The 17392-nt window shown below is 53.5% G+C and overlaps 1 protein-coding gene and 1 long non-coding RNA gene across 7 annotated transcripts; one reads left to right on the forward strand and one right to left on the reverse strand.

The window, feature by feature from the left end:
• Positions 1-454: 454 nt before the first annotated feature.
• Positions 455-15551, reverse strand: Tmie (transmembrane inner ear). 6 transcript variants are annotated; one of them, NM_001109299.1, is made up of 6 exons: positions 14744-15551; positions 10544-10759; positions 8334-8716; positions 5364-5481; positions 2208-2357; positions 776-1699 (listed from the first exon to the last, which is right to left on the reverse strand). In NM_001109299.1, the coding sequence occupies exons 3-6, from the start codon at positions 8427-8429 to the stop codon at positions 1602-1604; spliced, it is 462 nt and encodes a 153-aa protein (NP_001102769.1). In that variant the 5' UTR covers positions 8430-8716; positions 10544-10759; positions 14744-15551; the 3' UTR covers positions 776-1601. The 6 variants fall into 6 exon arrangements, with proteins under 6 accessions (XP_063122079.1, XP_038937922.1, XP_063122080.1 ...); XM_063266009.1 differs by lacking the exons at positions 10544-10759; positions 14744-15551 and having other exon boundaries at positions 455-1109; positions 1556-1699; positions 8334-8971; XM_039081994.2 differs by lacking the exons at positions 8334-8716; positions 10544-10759; positions 14744-15551 and adding an exon at positions 6743-7116 and having other exon boundaries at positions 455-1109; positions 1556-1699.
• LOC120094265 (uncharacterized) lies at positions 8983-10846 on the forward strand. Its single transcript, XR_005488474.2, has 2 exons — positions 8983-10067; positions 10552-10846. It is a non-coding gene; the product is annotated as an uncharacterized LOC120094265 (long non-coding RNA).
• Positions 15552-17392: the final 1841 nt, after the last annotated feature.

Genomic DNA, 17392 nt, shown 5'->3' on the forward strand with positions numbered 1-17392 from the left:
GGCTGCAGCTGCTGATGCTCTGAATGACCTCGAGTGGCCTCAGCCCCTCTGGGTTTCCACTACCTTGCATACAGAGCGGTTTTGGTATGTCTTGAGAGAAGCCCATGGACGGGACCCTGAAGGTCAGCCAGCTGCGTATGCCTAGTCAGGGTCCTCTGTGTCCATGATAGGGCCTTCTGTGATCCCTCCGCCCCCTCAATATTCCTTGCCCAAGCCATCCTGGCATGCCTCTCCTTGTAGGACGATGAGGGATGATTCCCGTGAATCCCAGCACCAGGTTCAAACTGTCAGAGGCCTGTTGGGCATGGGGTAGAGTGGAGGAGAGTTCCGCTTAGCTCCTCAGTTTCTCTCCCTGTCCACTTGGTGAGGTGGGGTGGCTATAACTGCTCCTCACCCACTGGGCTTTCCCCCCACTTAGTCTGGGACAGGGGTCAGACAAAGAGAGAATGTCAGGTTTGTCTGAGGCACCTATCATGTTGTGTCACTTTTACAGGAATCCTTAAGGACCAGGCAAAGCGTGGGACCGGGGTGGAAGTTCATCTCAGGGTGAAGTTTTATATGCCTGGGGCTGAGAAGGCACCCAGCTTTAGTTATAGATTTCCTCAGGACACCTTTCTAGCAGGCTTCACACTGGGAAAGTCTTCCAGGGTCTCAGTCCCCAGCTCCGGGCACAGCTCCTCATTTTGACGCTAGAAGTGCCTTCGTACATCTCCCCTCTCCGGAGCCAGCCCCTCCATGGCGTTTCATTCGTCTTCTTGGCAGAGATGCTTTTTAAAGTAAGGGACATGGCAGAAGAGGACCTGCATACCACTGTGTTCGGCAGACTGGTGGTCTGACAGAGTCCTGGCCAGAGAAAAGGCAACCGCAGTAGTCCGTACCCCATGCACTGCGTCTTGAGTAGTTCTTGGTTCCCGTGAGGAGACCCAGGTTTTCTCACTCGGCCCACGCAACTCATTCTTCTATGTTTCAGACCCCACCCCTGAGCCAGAAGCCCTTAGGCCCTAGGCCTCCTGCCAGCCCCTCAGTGGTCTCCGCCCTGTCACGCTGTTACCTTGTTTTCAGAGCTTGGCATTTGCCAGATCAGGGATTCTCCTGATAATGGGGACACCCTAGAAGCCAAGGACAGATCACCGTCAAACTTGGGGCAATCTCCTTGCTCTTTGGGGTGGCTATCTAGCTATGTCAGAGAATCTCCCATGTCACAAGTCCCCTTCCAGTCCTCCATCTGTGTTGTTGAACAATCTGTTCAATCCTGCCATCCTCATCGACCAATCCCTGACTCCTTCATAGCCACTTCTGCCCCTGGCAAGAAGGGTGGGACAGAAGCTTGCCTGGATGGGGAGAGGAGTTTGAGGCCACTCTATATCTATAGAGGGACAGTGGCCCGTGAGAAGTGCCCAGACTGACCATGTGAAATGAACAGAGTCCAGTCTTGTCCCTACATCTTTTGGGCCGTGAGGTAATGCCCACGACCTTGGCTTTCCCTTGGACCACAGCCTCTGCCGTCCATGTATGAACTCGGAGTCTTGATGCCTGGATCCCGGCCTGAACTTACGCTTCAGGGCCTGCCAGCCCCGGCTGCCATCTCCAGGACGCCGCCCTCACTTCTCTCCTTTCTTCTTTGCCTCATTCTTCTCGTCCTCCTCTACCTTGATAGCCACGGTGTCCACACTGTCCTTCTTCTTTTTCTTCTTGTCCTCTGAGGGGAGGGAGAAGAGGCCAAGCCACAGTGGTGAGACAGGAAAAGGCCACAGAACGCCTCTCTCCTCCTGCCCTTTCTCCTCCGATCTTTTTTACCTGGGAATACGTGTGTATACATGCCTATGAGTACAAACATGTGTGGGCATGTGTGTAGAGACCAGAGGTTGGTGTTGGATGTCTTCTATAGCTGTCTGTCTTTAATATAGGTGTTGGAACAGCAAATTCAGGTCCCTGTGCTTGTGTGACAAAGAGACCTTACCGACTAAATTCCACCCCCACCCCCACCCCCACCCCCCACACAGTTTCTTCTAGAAAACAGGCTCCTTGTCTTAGTTGCCTGGCTCTGACCAGTTTCTGCACTCTGCTCTCCTGGGATCATGCCCAGTCCCTTCTCTGGACCAGCTGCAGCGAGAGGGCAGGGACAGGTTCAGTTGGAATAGTGGGACCGAGGAAGTGGCCGGCTGCAGGGTCCAGGGCAGGCTGCAACTGAACTGGAAACTACTTACCTCCAGGGATTTCTGTGAGTTCGTTGAGGGGAGGCACGGTCTCCAGCTTGTCTGTGTACATCTTGGCTGCTTTTCGCTGTAGATACCGAGCCTCGATCTCCTTCCGTGTCCGCGGTACACGGCAGTTGAACACACAGCACAGCGTGATGACTGTATGGATATCAGAGCAAGTTTGGCTAGGGTGAGGTCTCAGACAGGTTGAGTGGTACCCAAATGCTCGTCCTGATTCTGCCTGCGTAGACGTGTGTCACGTCAGACTTCTGCAAAAGCCTAAGATGACCCGGCCCATGCTTAGTTGTAATGGTTCACTGTCAAATTCTTAGCAACTTGGACATGAGCCTGGTGTTTTCATTGTAGTTGACCACAAATTCTATAGCTAGTCTAGGTCTGGTAGTCGCTGACCACACTGGGTACCAGAGGAGGGTACAGCTCTAGCCAAGGCTACCTAGAGTCACACTGTGCTTCTGACTTAGGCCTCTCTGGGTGCTCCTAAGACACCCCAGGTTTCCTTCTCCAGCCTCCTTGTCACAGACAGAGGTGTAGTAAACGCCCAAGGGTGTGGCTGCATCCTCTTCAGCCTCCCTGAGGACAAGCCTGGACCCTGCCTAGGAAGAAACTGGTGAGGACAGCCCAGACCCTGCACCGGGCATTTACTTCTGAGGGAGTTCTCCCAGGGATGTTTTTCTGGTTAAAGGCAGCTATGCCACGTCAACTGAGCAGAGCGTGGAGCTGGCCTGTCCAGTGATGGACAAAGCAGGGCTGCCAGAACCTGGCTGGCTAGGCAGAGTTTATTTTTCTAAGGCTCCCACAATCTGACCACTGTGGCCCCAGCCCCTAGGGAGGGGGTGGGGCTGGTTCTTATTATAAATAATATGACCCGACAGAACTTCCTGGCAGGCTACTGAGGTACAGAAGGGCCCGGCATGACAAGCCAGGTCTATTTTGAGGAAATGGATCAGACCTAGGTAGTCTAGGGTCATCTTATTCAACCAGAACTGTGTACCTTGAGGCAAATATTTTGTTCCCATTTCTCTCACCCAGACTTTAGAATGGGAGAAGCAATGGGATGGAATGAGTGGATGGATGGACAGATAGACAGGATGGAAGAGAGTGTCTAAAAGTCTCCACTGCTGGGAACTGGATTGGGTTCCTGTGGGAGCCACTGGCATCTAGAAATATGCTGGAGGTAGGAAGAGGCTGGCTACACCAGGGCCCCAGTGTACAGCTCTCTGGGGTTAGACCTGAGCAGACAATGGTCTTTCATTACCCAGAGTGCTCTGCTTTGGTCTCACCCAGACTCCTGTGTGGATGTCTTGGACTCAAGGTTTTTCTCAAGCTCCAATCCTACTGGCTTGGGTCACCTTTGCTAGTCACCCCAGTGGCACCCTGAGGACCTTGCTTGCTAAGGCTCCGTGTAGCTGTTGGCAGTTCAACAAAGATCACAAATGCCTGCCCAGCCAAGCCCACCCATCTAAGCCCGCCCATCCTGACCTGGCCTGCTTGCTTCTCTTCAAAGAAAATGAATGAAAATTTGGGGTCAAGTTCTGAGGCCCGGGGCAGAACCAAGAATTCTGGAGAGCCCCAGGGGAACTTTATTCAGCCATATTCCCTATCCCTGAGGGAATTTGGGGAGGGGGATGCTCCACTAATGCCTGCCGGAGTTCAAGCAGTCTGGGAAGCAGCGAGGATAGTTTCCCTGCCATCGCTCCCAGAAGCTATGCTATGGAGAAGGCCGCCGCTGACCTGCTGCACAGGGACTGTCCGTCCCTGCCCTTTTGCATGCTAGGGAATGAAGTTAGAAGTGGAAGAATGCTCTGCAGATAACTTCCACGTGCCTCTTTAGTTTGACTCTGTGCAAATTTCTGGTGTGGCCCCAGGCACCTCCGCCATTCTCTGAGAGCAGGGCCTGGGAGAGGCCTCAGGTTCCTAACTGTTACCCTGGGGATGAGGGGCTACCCCAGAGGTGTTCTCTTCACAGCTCTGGGGCTCCTTGGGACAGTTGCTAACTGCCTCTTGATATCAAGGGAGGTCTCCTTCCAGATATAAGGACTCTGGTTGCAGGCACACCTTTTTCTGGGGCCATCACTGAGCAATCTCCTCTCTAGGCCTAAGCTGGGAATACCACCAGCTAGTTCCCCAGATTTGGGAGGAGAGGGTATTCTCACTGGAGACTTTGTGTGCCAGGAGAAGCCTGTACAAATCAGATGTCTTGAGAGCCCCTCACATCTGGATGGTTTCTCCGTGGCCATCCAGCACTCTAGGCCATCTCTTGGGAAAGCTGCCACTAGAACTCAAATGTCACTTTAGCCTATTTTGGGTACCTTTTGGTGATGTCCCACAGGTCTTATCTGAAACCTGGCATAGAGGCCAGCTTCCTCCTAGCTTTTGCTCATACTGTCCCCTCTAAAGACCTTTCCCAGCCAGCCTCCCTCTGGTCTACAGCCTGGAAGATCCCTCCTCTATGGGCTGTTATAAGTGGGGTGGGTTTCTTCTCTCTTTGCTCCCCCACTCCTTGCCCTTGTTTTGTGCCTCGGCGTCCCATTTAGCTTGTGTTCATTCAACTTGTTGTTACCCCCCCCTCCACTGACCAACGTCGAAATGGAGAGGGAGAGGGGTCCACTCCAAGCCCATTGCATCAGTAAGACTGGAGGAGAGGAATGGACCCCCGCTTTGAAAAGTAGGTATGAATCATTTCTGGAAAATGGCACTTAGAGAGGTAGAGCTCAGAGTCTGGAAGCTGTGTGTGCTCACTGTCTGGGGAGCCTCTGGTAGAGGGTGTCCTTGCTGGGGCCCCTGGGTGTGGGCTCTCTGAATTGGCCGAACTGCAAGAAAAGCATCAGGAGGCCAGCCATAGGAAAGATGACATGTCCTGGATTCAGTTGGAGTCCCCTATAATTAACATAATTGCCATGTGGCTGCTTCCCCGGGTCCAGCAGAAATCTTTGGGTCACCACTGGCCCGTCAGCCCTCCACAGGGACTTTGTGTGAGTGAGGAGGTGCCAGAGACCATGGTGGGCCTCTTGTGAGCGCCTAGCCTATTTGAACTGCCCAGAATTGCTGCTCTGAATCCAAGGAGTACAGAAGGGGCTGGGGGGTGCTAGAAGGGCTGTGTTCCTCCTGTGGTGGGGTGGGGGAGGGCAGGGTACAGCTACTCACTGATGGACAGCACGAAGAGGGAAAAGATGCCCACCACATGCCACAGGCGCATGTCCCAGAACACCACGGTCTCCTTGGTCAGTGGGGGCGGCTTGGGCTTGGGCGGGGCCGTGCTGGGCTGTGGGGTCAAGAGAAAAAAGGAGTGAGCCAGGCACAGGCCAGCCGGCTGGGATGGGGTCAGCAAGGACTCAGCCCACCCGTTTTAGAATCCCCAAAATGTTTCAGACCTTCACAGCCAACAACCTAGACCTCAAAAAGTCCAAGGTTTAGAATAAAAGCAGTGATCAGAGTCCCAGACCGTGTCACCATGGACTTCGACTAGAAGAAAGGCTGTTGCTTGGGGAAACAAGGCTCAAAGAAGCAAATGTGGACAGCCTGCCCTAGCCAGTGCTGATGGGGTCTCAGGACCAAGGCCAGAGACAGGACAAGACCGGTTTCACGGGCCAGGTGTGCTGCCTGGTAGACTAATTCTCCTCTCCCAATGGCGCTCTACTGCTAGGCTACATGGATAAGACTCTCCTCATACAGTTGTCCACACACTGGCTCCTGCCCCATGCCACCAGACAGCTAGGCCTGCCAGGATAGACCTAGAAAAATAGTAATGTAGCGCCACCAGGTGGCTAAATGATATAAGTGCGGCTAAAAGGGACAGGATCCGTGGGTTTCTAGGAGGCACAGTGAAGCCTCAGGTCTAAGAGAACCTGACCACAGTGCATTAAAAGATAGTATCCCGCCTTATGTTTCTAGAAATCAAGGAGAACATATCACTTATCTGGGTGTTTTTGAGCTATGGCTTTGCCCTGGGTGTGTTTGTTTTTGTAGATGGTGCACTGGGGGGGGGGGGGGGTCGAACCTGGGGTTGTGTGTGCTAGGCAAACACTCTATCAACTGAGTTTTTCATTCTCAGCCTGTCCCGGATGTTTCGAGGTTACATGACTTTGTCCCGAGTGTCTACGGGAATATGGCTGTGCCTTGTGGAAGATGAGAGGGGCTAGTTTTGACTAGGAAGAGATATAATCCTGTCTGTCAGAAAGTTTGGCTAAGGGACAAGGAGAGGGGTGAGGCCAGGCATTTGTGCAACGTGTCATCTCCTAAATGATCAATAAGAACAGGCTTGGAATGTCCCTCATGGCTATCTGAGAAAGGAAAGCCACCTGTTTCTCAGCCTCTCCCCCGTTCCCACAGACTCACTGAGGTCCATAAACATAGACACCTTCCAGGTGTTCTCATCTAGCAGCTGCCTGCCCCCCCCCATGGGGAGGGTGGTTCTCAGAGGGGATCACTAACCTATGCTAGGCCTAGAGTCACTGAGCCATAGGCTGGTACGTGACTTCTAAGCTCTTTTCTGCTCACTAAGAGGCACTGGGTTGGGACCTTACCTCTTTACTCCAGACCTCAGTTTCTCTCCCTGTAATTGGAATAGGATAGTGCCAGCTGCTTCTGGGGACTCTCCGGTCTGATGGCAAAGTTGGCGATAGTGTAGCGCTGAATAGCATTATCCTTTGGTGGATTGGGAACCCTCCACCCCCGTGAGAGCAGGGAAGTCTGTGGATAAGCATGTGTGGGCGGATGGGCAGACATATATGGGCAGAGGGCATATGAGTGGTTGGAGCAATGTGTGTGTGCTCAGCTCCTGACTGCAGCGTCAGAGTTTGGGGGCTTGGCAGTAGCTCTTCTCCATTTCACAGGCCCGATGTTTTGGCCTCACTGGTTGTCTCACTGGAAGATCCTGATCTGGCTCTTGGGTGGAGGGTATCAGGCAACGACCAGACACCTTATGGTAGGCCCTGATAAAGGTAGAAATTCTCAGACTTGGAGGTCCTGCCTCCTTCAGAGGCACAGCCCAGTCGAGAGGGCACCACCAGGCTGGAGTGAGAAGAGACGTGGATCCCAATCCTGCCTCTATCTCTCATGCTTCCTTAGAAGATGGGCCTTTGCGTGAGATCTAGGCAGATGGCCTCCAAATGTGATTTCCTCTGCTGAGCTGGGCTGAGCTGGGAGAAGATGAACTCCTGGGAGTGGGGAGACTCCTTGCCTCAGAACTGACTTGCCTGTGGCCACAGCCTTTGCTCTGAGTTTCTGTGCAGGGGCCTCAGGGCAGTTGGTGAGAGGCCCTACATGCCCCATGGGGCCCAGGCCAGCCTGGCTTCCCTTACAGGGGACTGATACCTGACTCGAACAGCCTCTTCCACACCACTGGTCAGTTGCAGAAGGGACACGATACACAGGGGTAGAGGTTTCTGTATCATGGGGTGTTGCCCTCAGACTCACCAGTTCAAAGCTCTGCCCCCTCAGAACCCTGAGCGTGACTGGCTCTGTCCTCCACTCTCTCCTCCTGCCCCTTTGCCTGCAGCTCCTGACTTCTAAGTCTGTTCTGTTACCTCCTATTAAAAAGGCTGCAGGTGGCCCCCCGTCAGGCTTCTGGCCAGTTTGTTCCACCCACCCATCTTCTTCACCTCCTTTATGGGCAGAATCCTCCCAGCCCTCCCAGTCTCTGTCCTTTTCTCATTATTCTCTTCCAAAGAGGAACTGTTCAGGACATGTCTGCTTAGAAACCTTGCAGGAAGCACTAGGACCTAGTTGGATCTTCCAGTCCCGGGTCAGGCCTAAGGTAGGGAGATGTGTGTAGAGAAAGGCCAGTTCCCTCAGCATGCCCTAAATACAGGGTCCGAATATCCTCTATGAGACTAGAAGTCGAGAAAGATAAGGGCACTGAAAGTCCCCTCTACCCATCCTCTAGGAAAACAAAGACCGGATGGCAAAGCTGTTTTTTTCTCCTCCACACAACACAAACTCCTTGTGTCCCCGAAGTCAGCCGCCATCAGAGTGGCGTGACTCTAAGCGTGAAGGGCAAGGGGTCGTGTCAACCCCCACCAAGCTAGATGAAGGGATAGAGTCAGCTCCCCGCACCCGCCCGCCCCTGCCTGGACGGTGCCATCATCCCGAGCCCTCCGTGATGCGATGCCTCACCTCTACCAGCTGCGAGGCGACACCCGCCAGGCAAGCCCCCAGCGCGGCGCCGCCCAGCGCCCAGAGCCGCCCCGAGCCACGCTGCCTCCCGGCCATGTTCTCCTGTTTGCCGCGGGCTCCGCTACAGGTCCTGAGAGCAGAGGGGGCTGATGCACAGAGCTACCAGGTGACTGCCCCTGGCCACCGGCAGGCGGTGACGGTGGTAGTGGCAGCGGCCGCGGAGAGTTCTGGCTGCGGGCGGTTGAGTCCGCATCATTTATTCATCTTGGGTGTCAGGTTCCCGGGACGCCACCTGCGCCATCACTACTGGGGTGAGGGTAGGTGTGGGTGGCACCCCGCCTAGGCTATCAGACTTTTAGACCTTCTACTCCATCCCAAGGGCACTGACGTGGTGGGGAGCAGGGAGGGAGAAAGGGAAAGGTTTAGGGGTAGGCTCTTGACCAACATATTCCCCCAGCCCCTGACCCTTCTCCCTTGGGCCTCAGTTTCTCCATTTGGGACAGAGGGAGGGGCTGAAATCGACTGATCTAGGAGGCCCTTCCCATTCTGACGTCCTGAATTTGGGGGGGGAATGGTACTGGACTTGGGAGGGGGGGCAGTGCGGGCATGTTGCCATGGTGACAGGCACTGAGGGATATCCTGGACTTTCTGGGTTGGCTTCCTGCCCAGAAGCAGCTCTGGTCACCCTGGACACCAAAGCAGAAGGAGGGGAGAATATGGAGAACCAGGGATAGTACAGTTTGAGCTGGCCATATCTTGGTGCTGTGGAAGGAGCTTCTGCTCCAGCCGACAAGGTAGCTACCCCTGGAGGATCATTTTCTGACTCTGTTGAATATCCTGCAATATAACCTGGGCCTTGACTCTAGCGAATCCTTGAAGTTGATCCCCAACACTGCATTGTGAGCCTAACCCTGCGGGAACATTGACTACCCACGGATGGAGTTTCTGAGCAGCCGTGGAGACCTAGGAGAGGGGCTGCCGTCTTGGAGGGAGTGGGGGCTTGCACATCCCTGTGCAATAGTCCACCTTGCTCTCCCACCCTCCTTCCTTCTTTCCACCATCACCTGCTTGCTGAGGGCTGGGAGAAGCAGGTCCAGCATCTTCCTCTCACGAAGAACAGCTGTGGAGGCCAGGCTCTGTGTGTGTGTGTGTGTGTGTGTGTGTGTGTGTGTGTGTGTGTGCGTGCGTGCGCGCGCGCGCGCGCGCGCTCGAGAGAGAGAGAGAGAGAGAGAGAGAGAGTATGTGTGTGAGTGTGTTGTGTGAGTGTGAGTGTGTGAGAGTGTGAGTGTGTGTGCTCGAGAGAGAATGTGTGTGTGAGTGTGTTGTGTGAGTGTGAGTGGGGGGGGCTTCTCAGCAAGGCCCTTCCAACTGGATCTCGAAGGGCTTTATCCTGGATGTGCCATGATGGATAAGGACATAGGCCCCAACAGGGAGCAGAAGGCCAGTTGCCCTTCAAGAACTGCAGATGACCAGGAAGCCAGGAAAACAGCTGCTATTTGAAAAGGACTATAGGCCCAGGGGGCACATTAAAGTCAATCTCAAGGTAGCAGGCAAAACTTAGGGGTCGCTTCACCCAAAGCAAGCAAGAAACAAAATAAAATCCCAAAACAACACAGGACAACCCCCTCTCCCGCCACCCAGGAATGCTTCTCCAACTAAAGCAACAGCAGCAGCAGCAGCAGCAGCAGAAGCAGCAGGTCTCTGCCTCCTACTTCCTCAAACTCCAGCCACAGGGTAGGCCTGCTTGGACCAGGCTACTGAAAGCCACATTGATCACAGCTGGAGGAGGCAGGTGGGGGAGGAGGCAGGTGGGGGAGGAGGCAGGTGGGGGAGGAGGCAGGTGGGGGAGGAGGCAGGTGGGGGAGGAGGCAGGTGGGGGAGGAGGCAGGTGGGGGAGGAGGCAGGTGGGGGAGGAGGCAGGTGGGGGAGGAGGGGAGGAGGCAGGTGGGGGAGGAGGCAGGTGGGGGAGGAGGCAGATGGGGGAGGAGGCAGATGGGGGAGGAGGCAGGTGGGGGTGGGGGAGGCGGGGATAACCACCCTCAGGGCCTGTGCTAGACTGAACTTTGTCCAGAGGAACTGGGACACTGGGTTGTGACACTGGGAAGACCGTTGGTCCTCTCTGCCTCTGAGTTCTAGCCTGGGAATAAGGAGCCAGAGGCTATCACAGGCCTAATTATGGGGAGAGGGCAAGGTACAGAGACGGTTGTCACCTTATCAGGACACAGTCACTGGACTGCTGCTCACAGGACTTCCCTTGCTGCTCAGCCCAGGGAGGGCACTGATGTTCAAAGTTCGCTCTCTTGGAAGAGGCTCGGTGTTTTGGAGCATTTGTTGCTCTTGCGAAGGTCCCATGTTTGATTCCCAGCATCCACGGGGTGGCTCTCAACCATCAGTAACTCCAGTTCCAGAAGATTTGACACTTTCTCCTGAACTCGACAGGAGTTCATGTGGTGTGGCATAGAGGCAAAACATTCATACACATAAAACCAAATAAATTTATTCTAAGAATTAAAGTACATTGTCTTGTTTGTCTGCCAAAAAGTGGGGCAAGCCGGAATTGTGGCTCCATTGGCAGGGCGTGTGCCTGTGTTCAGTCACCAGCACTGCAAAAATAAATAAAAATAAACAGAAGGAGAGGGATGAGAAGAGAGAGGGGAACGCAGGTTACATCTCTGCAGGGTCTCTCTCTCTTCTCTCTCTCTTTCACACACACACTCTCTCACACTCTCTCACACACACACATTCTCACAACACACTCTCTCACATACACTCTCACACACATGCTCTTACTCTCACACATTCTCTCTCTCTCTCTCTCTCTCTCTCTCTCTCTCTCTCTCTCTTTCTCTCATGCGCCCATGTGGGCACATAATACTGTCATACTCTATTATAGGTTCAAAATCCAATTGACTTAGAATAACAGGGCATCTGAAAAGTCTTAGTGAGGTAGTTTTAAGTGCTATTAACCAAAGAAGTATAAAAGCTATGAACTTGGGGTTGGGGATTTAGCTCAGTGGTAGAGCGCTTGCCTAGCAAGTGCAAGGCCCTGGGTTTGGTCCCCAGCTCCGAGGAAAAAAAAAAGCTATGAACTTGTAAGAATACCATCTGATAATTGAAGCTAAATACCATATACCTATGACCCAGCACTTAGGAGCCAGAGGCAGGGGAATCACTATGGGTCTGAGGTCAGCATGGTTTACATAGTGAGTTCTGGGCCAGCCAGGGTTATAAAGCAAGACAAAAGAAACAGCAGCGTTTGAAAGCTCACTTATTTAAAATTTCTTGTTTTTCCCTTCTGAAGTTGGAAAAGTTGGCAAAAATGGGATGCTATTCAAAATTCACAACACATAGTTAATGTAAGAGAATTTAAATAATTAAGGTTTTGAATTACATCTCTAATAAATTCGTTGCATTATTTATTTTAATATAACATCTGTAGTCATTAAAGCTTAAACTCAGCACTTGGAAGGTGGGTTGAGGATCAGGAGTTCAAGTCCAGCCTGAGCTTCATGAGACCTGTCTCAAAAAAATAAAAACAAAACAAAGCAAAAAAAAAAAAAAAACCCACAAGAACCTTAACCAGGGAGCTGGGGAGATGGCCCAGTGGTTAAGAGCACTGACTGCTCTTCCAGAGGTCCTGAGTTCAAATCCCAGCAACCACAAGGTGGCTCACAACCATCTGTAATGGGATCTGATGCCCACTTCTGGGGTATCTGAAGAGAGTGACAGTGTACTCACATACATAAAATGAATGAATGAATGAATGAATGAATGAATGAATACATAGATAAATAAATAAATAAATCAAACAAACAAACCTCACCAATGCTGATGGCTGTGAACCCTGGCCCACAGCTGGTTACATCAGTCCTTGTCTGTAAAAACAGGCACATACCAAGCCATAGCTAAATGCTAGTCTTTATTGTCACTGTTGAAGGACAGTGGAATAAAAGCAAAGCCATAGACCTCCGTCAATCAGTGCTCTATTGTTAGACATTTAGGGTGTTTCCAGCTTTCCCATGAAAATGAGACTTATATACGTTGTGGTCAGAATGCTGGCCTTTGCTTTGAGTCTTGGTCTCCTCCATTTTCTCTCTTTTTCTTTTTTCTTTCCCTAATAGAAAAAAACTATGGTGTGACATTGACTGGCCTGGAGCTTTCTATATGGACCAAGCTGGTCTCGAACTCAAAGAGGTCAACCTGCCTCTGCCTCCAGAGTGCTAGGTTAAAGGCCTACAGCCCTTAAATTATTTGTGTGTATGCCTGTGTGTGCCTTTGTGTGCATACCCCAGTGCCACGTCATGCATGTAGAGGTCAGAGACCAACTTTGTGGGGTAGTTTCTCTCTTTGTAGTTTATATGGGTTCCCCAGACTGAACTCGGGATACCGGGATGTCTAGCACTTGCCTGCTTGCTCATTCTGGCTGAGCCATCTTGCCAGATCTACCCTGTTCTCTAGTGAGGGAGGGATCCAGGGGAGGAGTTCTGTTTGGCCTTAGGCCTCAGAAATTTCAACACTCAACTCAGTCTCCTGCCTCTGATTCAGGGCTCTGACCACTGTCTGGTATTGTGCGACTTCTTACCAGGTCCCCTCAACGTGTCCCTGCACCCCACCAGCTGGGCCCATCAAGACTGGGGTTCTGGCTCCCTGGAAGAGGGCATCACTTCCCGAGTGGTGGCATATACACCGGCATGCTGACTACTACTTGTCCCTCCTGTACTATTTTTATATCTGATGTGTTTCCTGTGGGGACCAAAGCCAGCCTCCAGGGCCTCTGGGTTGGAAGCTATGGGTAGGGAACTGAGCAACAGCCAGGAGACCCCGTGGACATTTCTTTCCTGGAGCTTGATACAATGGAACTCAAGGCTTCCCTTTGGAGAAGCTGAGGGGTGGTGAATGGAAAACCCTCCACCCACCCAGTCACAGAGCTAGGCTGGGATCCAGGCCACCATGGACTTAGCCTGGGGTAGGGGTGGGAGGTAGATAGCTTGGGCCAGTGACACAGCAGCTGGGTGTGCTGGGAGCTGGCCGTCCCTGAACTTGTTGGCCCTAAGCCCGACCCAGAATAGCTCAGGGCTGAGCCCAGCCTGGGTCAGACCTGTATGAGCACGAACTTGAGCTTATGCACCAAGACACTGGCGTGTAGGGGAGTGCCTTGCGTTCTGAGTGCAGCTCTTGTGTGTCCGGGTGTCAGTCTATGTCCTCATCCATGAATGCACAAGTGTCCACGGATGAGGCTGCTACCACGGAGATGTATGGCACTGCCTTTCCAGTGGTGGAGGGCCCAAGTGGCCAAGTTGAATACATATCCTGCCACATTTCTCAAAAAGGGAACTGCATGTATGCGGGTGCTATGTGCAAATCTGTGAGGAGCTGAAACAGGAGTCCTGTGATGCCAGGGGCAAGGGTGGGGGATTCAATGGGCTCTATCCTCTGGGTACTACGGGGTGCCGGTAGGGGGGCAGAATCCGGACCTCAGTCAAGAACTATCTGGAAGAGATGCTGGGTAGGCCTTGCCTCGTGGCAGATAATAAAACAGGGAGTGGGGATGCCTGGGAGGAGGCCGAGTGGATAAGGAAGTCGCATCTCATGAAAGTAGCTGGGATGCCCCTTTTTTCCCTTTTTCCTTTCTGTTGCGAGCCTAGGCAGCCTAGCCTCCCTTCAGATACTTGTGCAGATGAAGGAACTGAGGCCCAGAGAAGAAAAGGGCTGGCTCAGAGGCACCTGGCACAAGACCAAACCTTCCCTGCCGAAAAGAGGCAGGCAGAAGGCAGAGTTAGAAAAGCAGACATTTGGGGGTGCACAGGAGAAAGAGTATTGAAAGCAGCAGTCAGCTCAGTCAGTTCAGCGCTTGCACACAGGCATGAGGACCTGAGTTTGACCTCCAAACCCCATGTGAAACACCCAGGTGTGGTGGTGAACGCTTGTAATCCCATCACTGGGGAAGCAGGGACAGGCAGGTACTCACTGGCCAGTCAGTCTGGTCTGTGTGGTTAGGTGAAGGCCAATGAGAGACTATCTCAAAAAGAAAAGGGACAGCACTGGAGGACACAGCCAAACATGTATGCACACGCCCGCAAACACACACACACACACACACACACACACACACACACACACACACACAACCTGCATGAATGCATACACATCATACACGAAAAAAAAAGAGAACCTGTAATAAATTTACTTTTTTTTTTAAAGTATTTAAAAGAAAGGAAGAAAGGACTGGAAGGAAGGAGAGGTCTTGGCCAAGTGGGGAGGGAAGAAGAGGCTAGGGGAGGGCTCTTGAGACTGGAGATCAAGATTGTGGGGTAGGGGAGTGAATGTGAGCCGCATCTGTGATAGGGTTACGGGGCAACAAATTCAGAGCCTGTCGCCGTAGGGCAGATTGGCCCAACTTAAATGCTCACCAAAAAGCGACCTAAGGGAGCCAGGGCTGTTGAAGTTGGCAGGCCCCTTCTCAGAGACTCTTAGAAGTCTCTCTTCTCTCTGGCAGGACGCATGGAGGCCGTCCAAAACTTGGGTAAGGGGCAGGTGGACCATTCTTGCTCTTTCACAGCTGCCTCTTCCCCAGGCTTCTCTCTGTGCTCAGACTTGGAAGGGTTAGAAGCAATTCAGCCAGGCTAGTCAGCTCCCAGAGGCCTGGTGCCACTGCAGGCGGAGGGGTGACTTGCTTCTGGCCAAACGGGAGCCCGGCAGCTGGACAGCAGGCATCTTTGTTACAGGTTTGAACCATCGTCCCTCCTCCTTCCAAGAGTTTGGTTTGGAACTGCGCTGCTCTTTCCAAGGTCGAAGGCTTTGGCACAGGAAACTGGCCAGATTCAGGCTGTACCCGGAATGAATGCAGGGGGCCTCTTTCAAGGTCACACGCAGCAGTGGCTGCTACCGAAGCGCCCCCAGTCCAGGGGTTGCGGGGTCATCATGGCCGACTGCCTTAAACAAGTTTCCCGAATCTACCCAGGGCTCCTTCGCCGGTGTGTAGGGGTGAAAGGGCCGGGTGACCCAATGGGGGTCGGCAAGGTCTCAGAGGTACAGCCTGCTCAGAGTCGGTGGGTAAGGCACTGCCTGCGGTCTCGGATCGGGAGAGGGAGGTAAGAGGCGAAAAGACAGCCTGGGTGCGATCCCGGGGTGCTCGCGGACCGGAGGGGAGTTTTCGAAGTCTGGCGGGAGAGGCTCGGGGGAGAGAGTTGTTTGCTTAGGGACATTCCGAGGCCGCGCCCCGCCTCCTCGGAGACGCCCCCGCGCGAGCAACACCTCGGGGCGGGGCGAGGAGAGGGAGGGCGGCCGGGTGCGGAGCTGCGCGGCTACTCTGGGCAGCGGGGCGCATGGCGCAGGTAAGGGCGCGCGTCGGTGGGCGGGGTCCGCTGCCCCACGAGCTCGGCGTGGGGTGGGGGCTCTCGCCTCCTCCCGCTGCCATGGTCACGAGCCGTCCATCTTCGGGCTCAGCTTCCTCCTCCGGGTCCCGTGGACACCCAGCTCCGGTTTAAACGCAGCGCGGGGTCCAACACGTAGCAGCAGTGCGGAGTGCGAGCGCAGTGCCCTATGGCCAGGTCAGAACCTGGTGCGAGTTAATCACCCAGAGGGAGAGGCTGCCAGGAGCAGGTGACCTGGCTGGTTAGGGCGGAAGGGCTGACAGAGAAGCCGAGAAGGTGGTGTTGCCTGCCTGGGACGAGCGTAGCCGGATGTCCGAATGTTGGAGCAGAGTAGTTCGGGCAACTCCCGGGACTGACTGGGCGTCATGGCAGGCTGAGGAAGGGGAAGCGACTGCAGAGACTGGGAGGCGTGTAGGGCAAGAATCTTGGACCCGTGGAGAGTCAAAGACCGGGGCTGTAGACCCGAGGGCGGGTGTGACAGTTTTGTGTACTTGGCTGGGGCAGACACACTCTTCTCTGCCCACCGGGCATGTAGGTTGATTAATGGGCTTCCAGCATAAGCCAGGAAAAGGCCTCCACAGCCGAAATAAAGGCTATGCCAGTCTAGACCAGGAAATACCAGAGTGAGTGCTATGCTAGGGTGCGGCTTAGGGGCCTGAGGGGCCAGAACAGGGTGAGTTCCAGTGACCCTGCTTGGGAGCAAACTTGTGGACAGAGGCCAGGAATGCAGAGGAAAGGTCCAGTGACTGTTTAGATGGCCACAAGGACAATAGCTGAGTCACCTGCACGCCCAACTTAACTTTTTTGGCCTCACCCTGCCTGTTTGTGAGCATCAAGTCTACCTGGGGATGAGAAGGGAGGCTGGGCCCTGCTAGGAATGCACCGTGTATGTCAGTGAGTCACTGTGCACCTCTGAGCCACCTAGTTCTGGTGAGCCTGTTAGGGTTAGGGAACCAGGGGCCTGGGTCTGAGCTCCTCCCCTCATCTATATATCGTATCTCTAGACCCTCCTGGACTTTCCATGCCTCAAGTTTATCTGTTTTGCACAGCCTGCCACTAAAGACTCCAGAGTTGGCAGGAGGGAGAATATGAGGAACCCATGTTGTTGACATGGTAGTGGTGTGGGCTAGAGGCTGGGCTTAGGGCTAGACAGGAGAATACTCTTGCTGGCACACACGCTCTCCAACACCGGTGTCTGATCTTATAATCACATCACTGCTTCCAGAGGAGCCCAGAACTCCTAGCTCAGAGACTTCAACATCAGACTCCTAGCCTCAGGTACAGCTTTCCGAGGTTACCTTTACCAACTCCGCTCAATGTCTGCCCTTTCCTCTGGGGGTTGTCATTTCTTGGGGGTGTAAATACTTCGGGGACCACAGACCTGAAGGGTACTATAGAGTTAGGGGCTGCTCACCTGGGTCTGTTGCACCCACCCAGGTCCAGTCTATGTTTCAGGATTTTTGGGGATTGTGGAGCTCAAGGACCACGTTCTATACCAAAAGAAGCTTCTCTCTGCGGTTTATTCTTTTGAGGGGCAACCGCAGGAGTTTGAAATGTCCTGATCTAGTTAGATCTCCATTTCAGAGAGGACCAGGGGTGGGTAAGCTGTGATGTAACAGGCTGAGAGAGATCTCTTGTGGATTGCAGGCAAGGTGTGGGCTGGGTACCAGGGTAGTTCGAGGTTAC

The sequence above is a fragment of the Rattus norvegicus genome, chromosome 8 (genome assembly GCF_036323735.1).
Source record: "Rattus norvegicus strain BN/NHsdMcwi chromosome 8, GRCr8, whole genome shotgun sequence".
Lineage (NCBI taxonomy): Eukaryota > Metazoa > Chordata > Mammalia > Rodentia > Muridae > Rattus > Rattus norvegicus.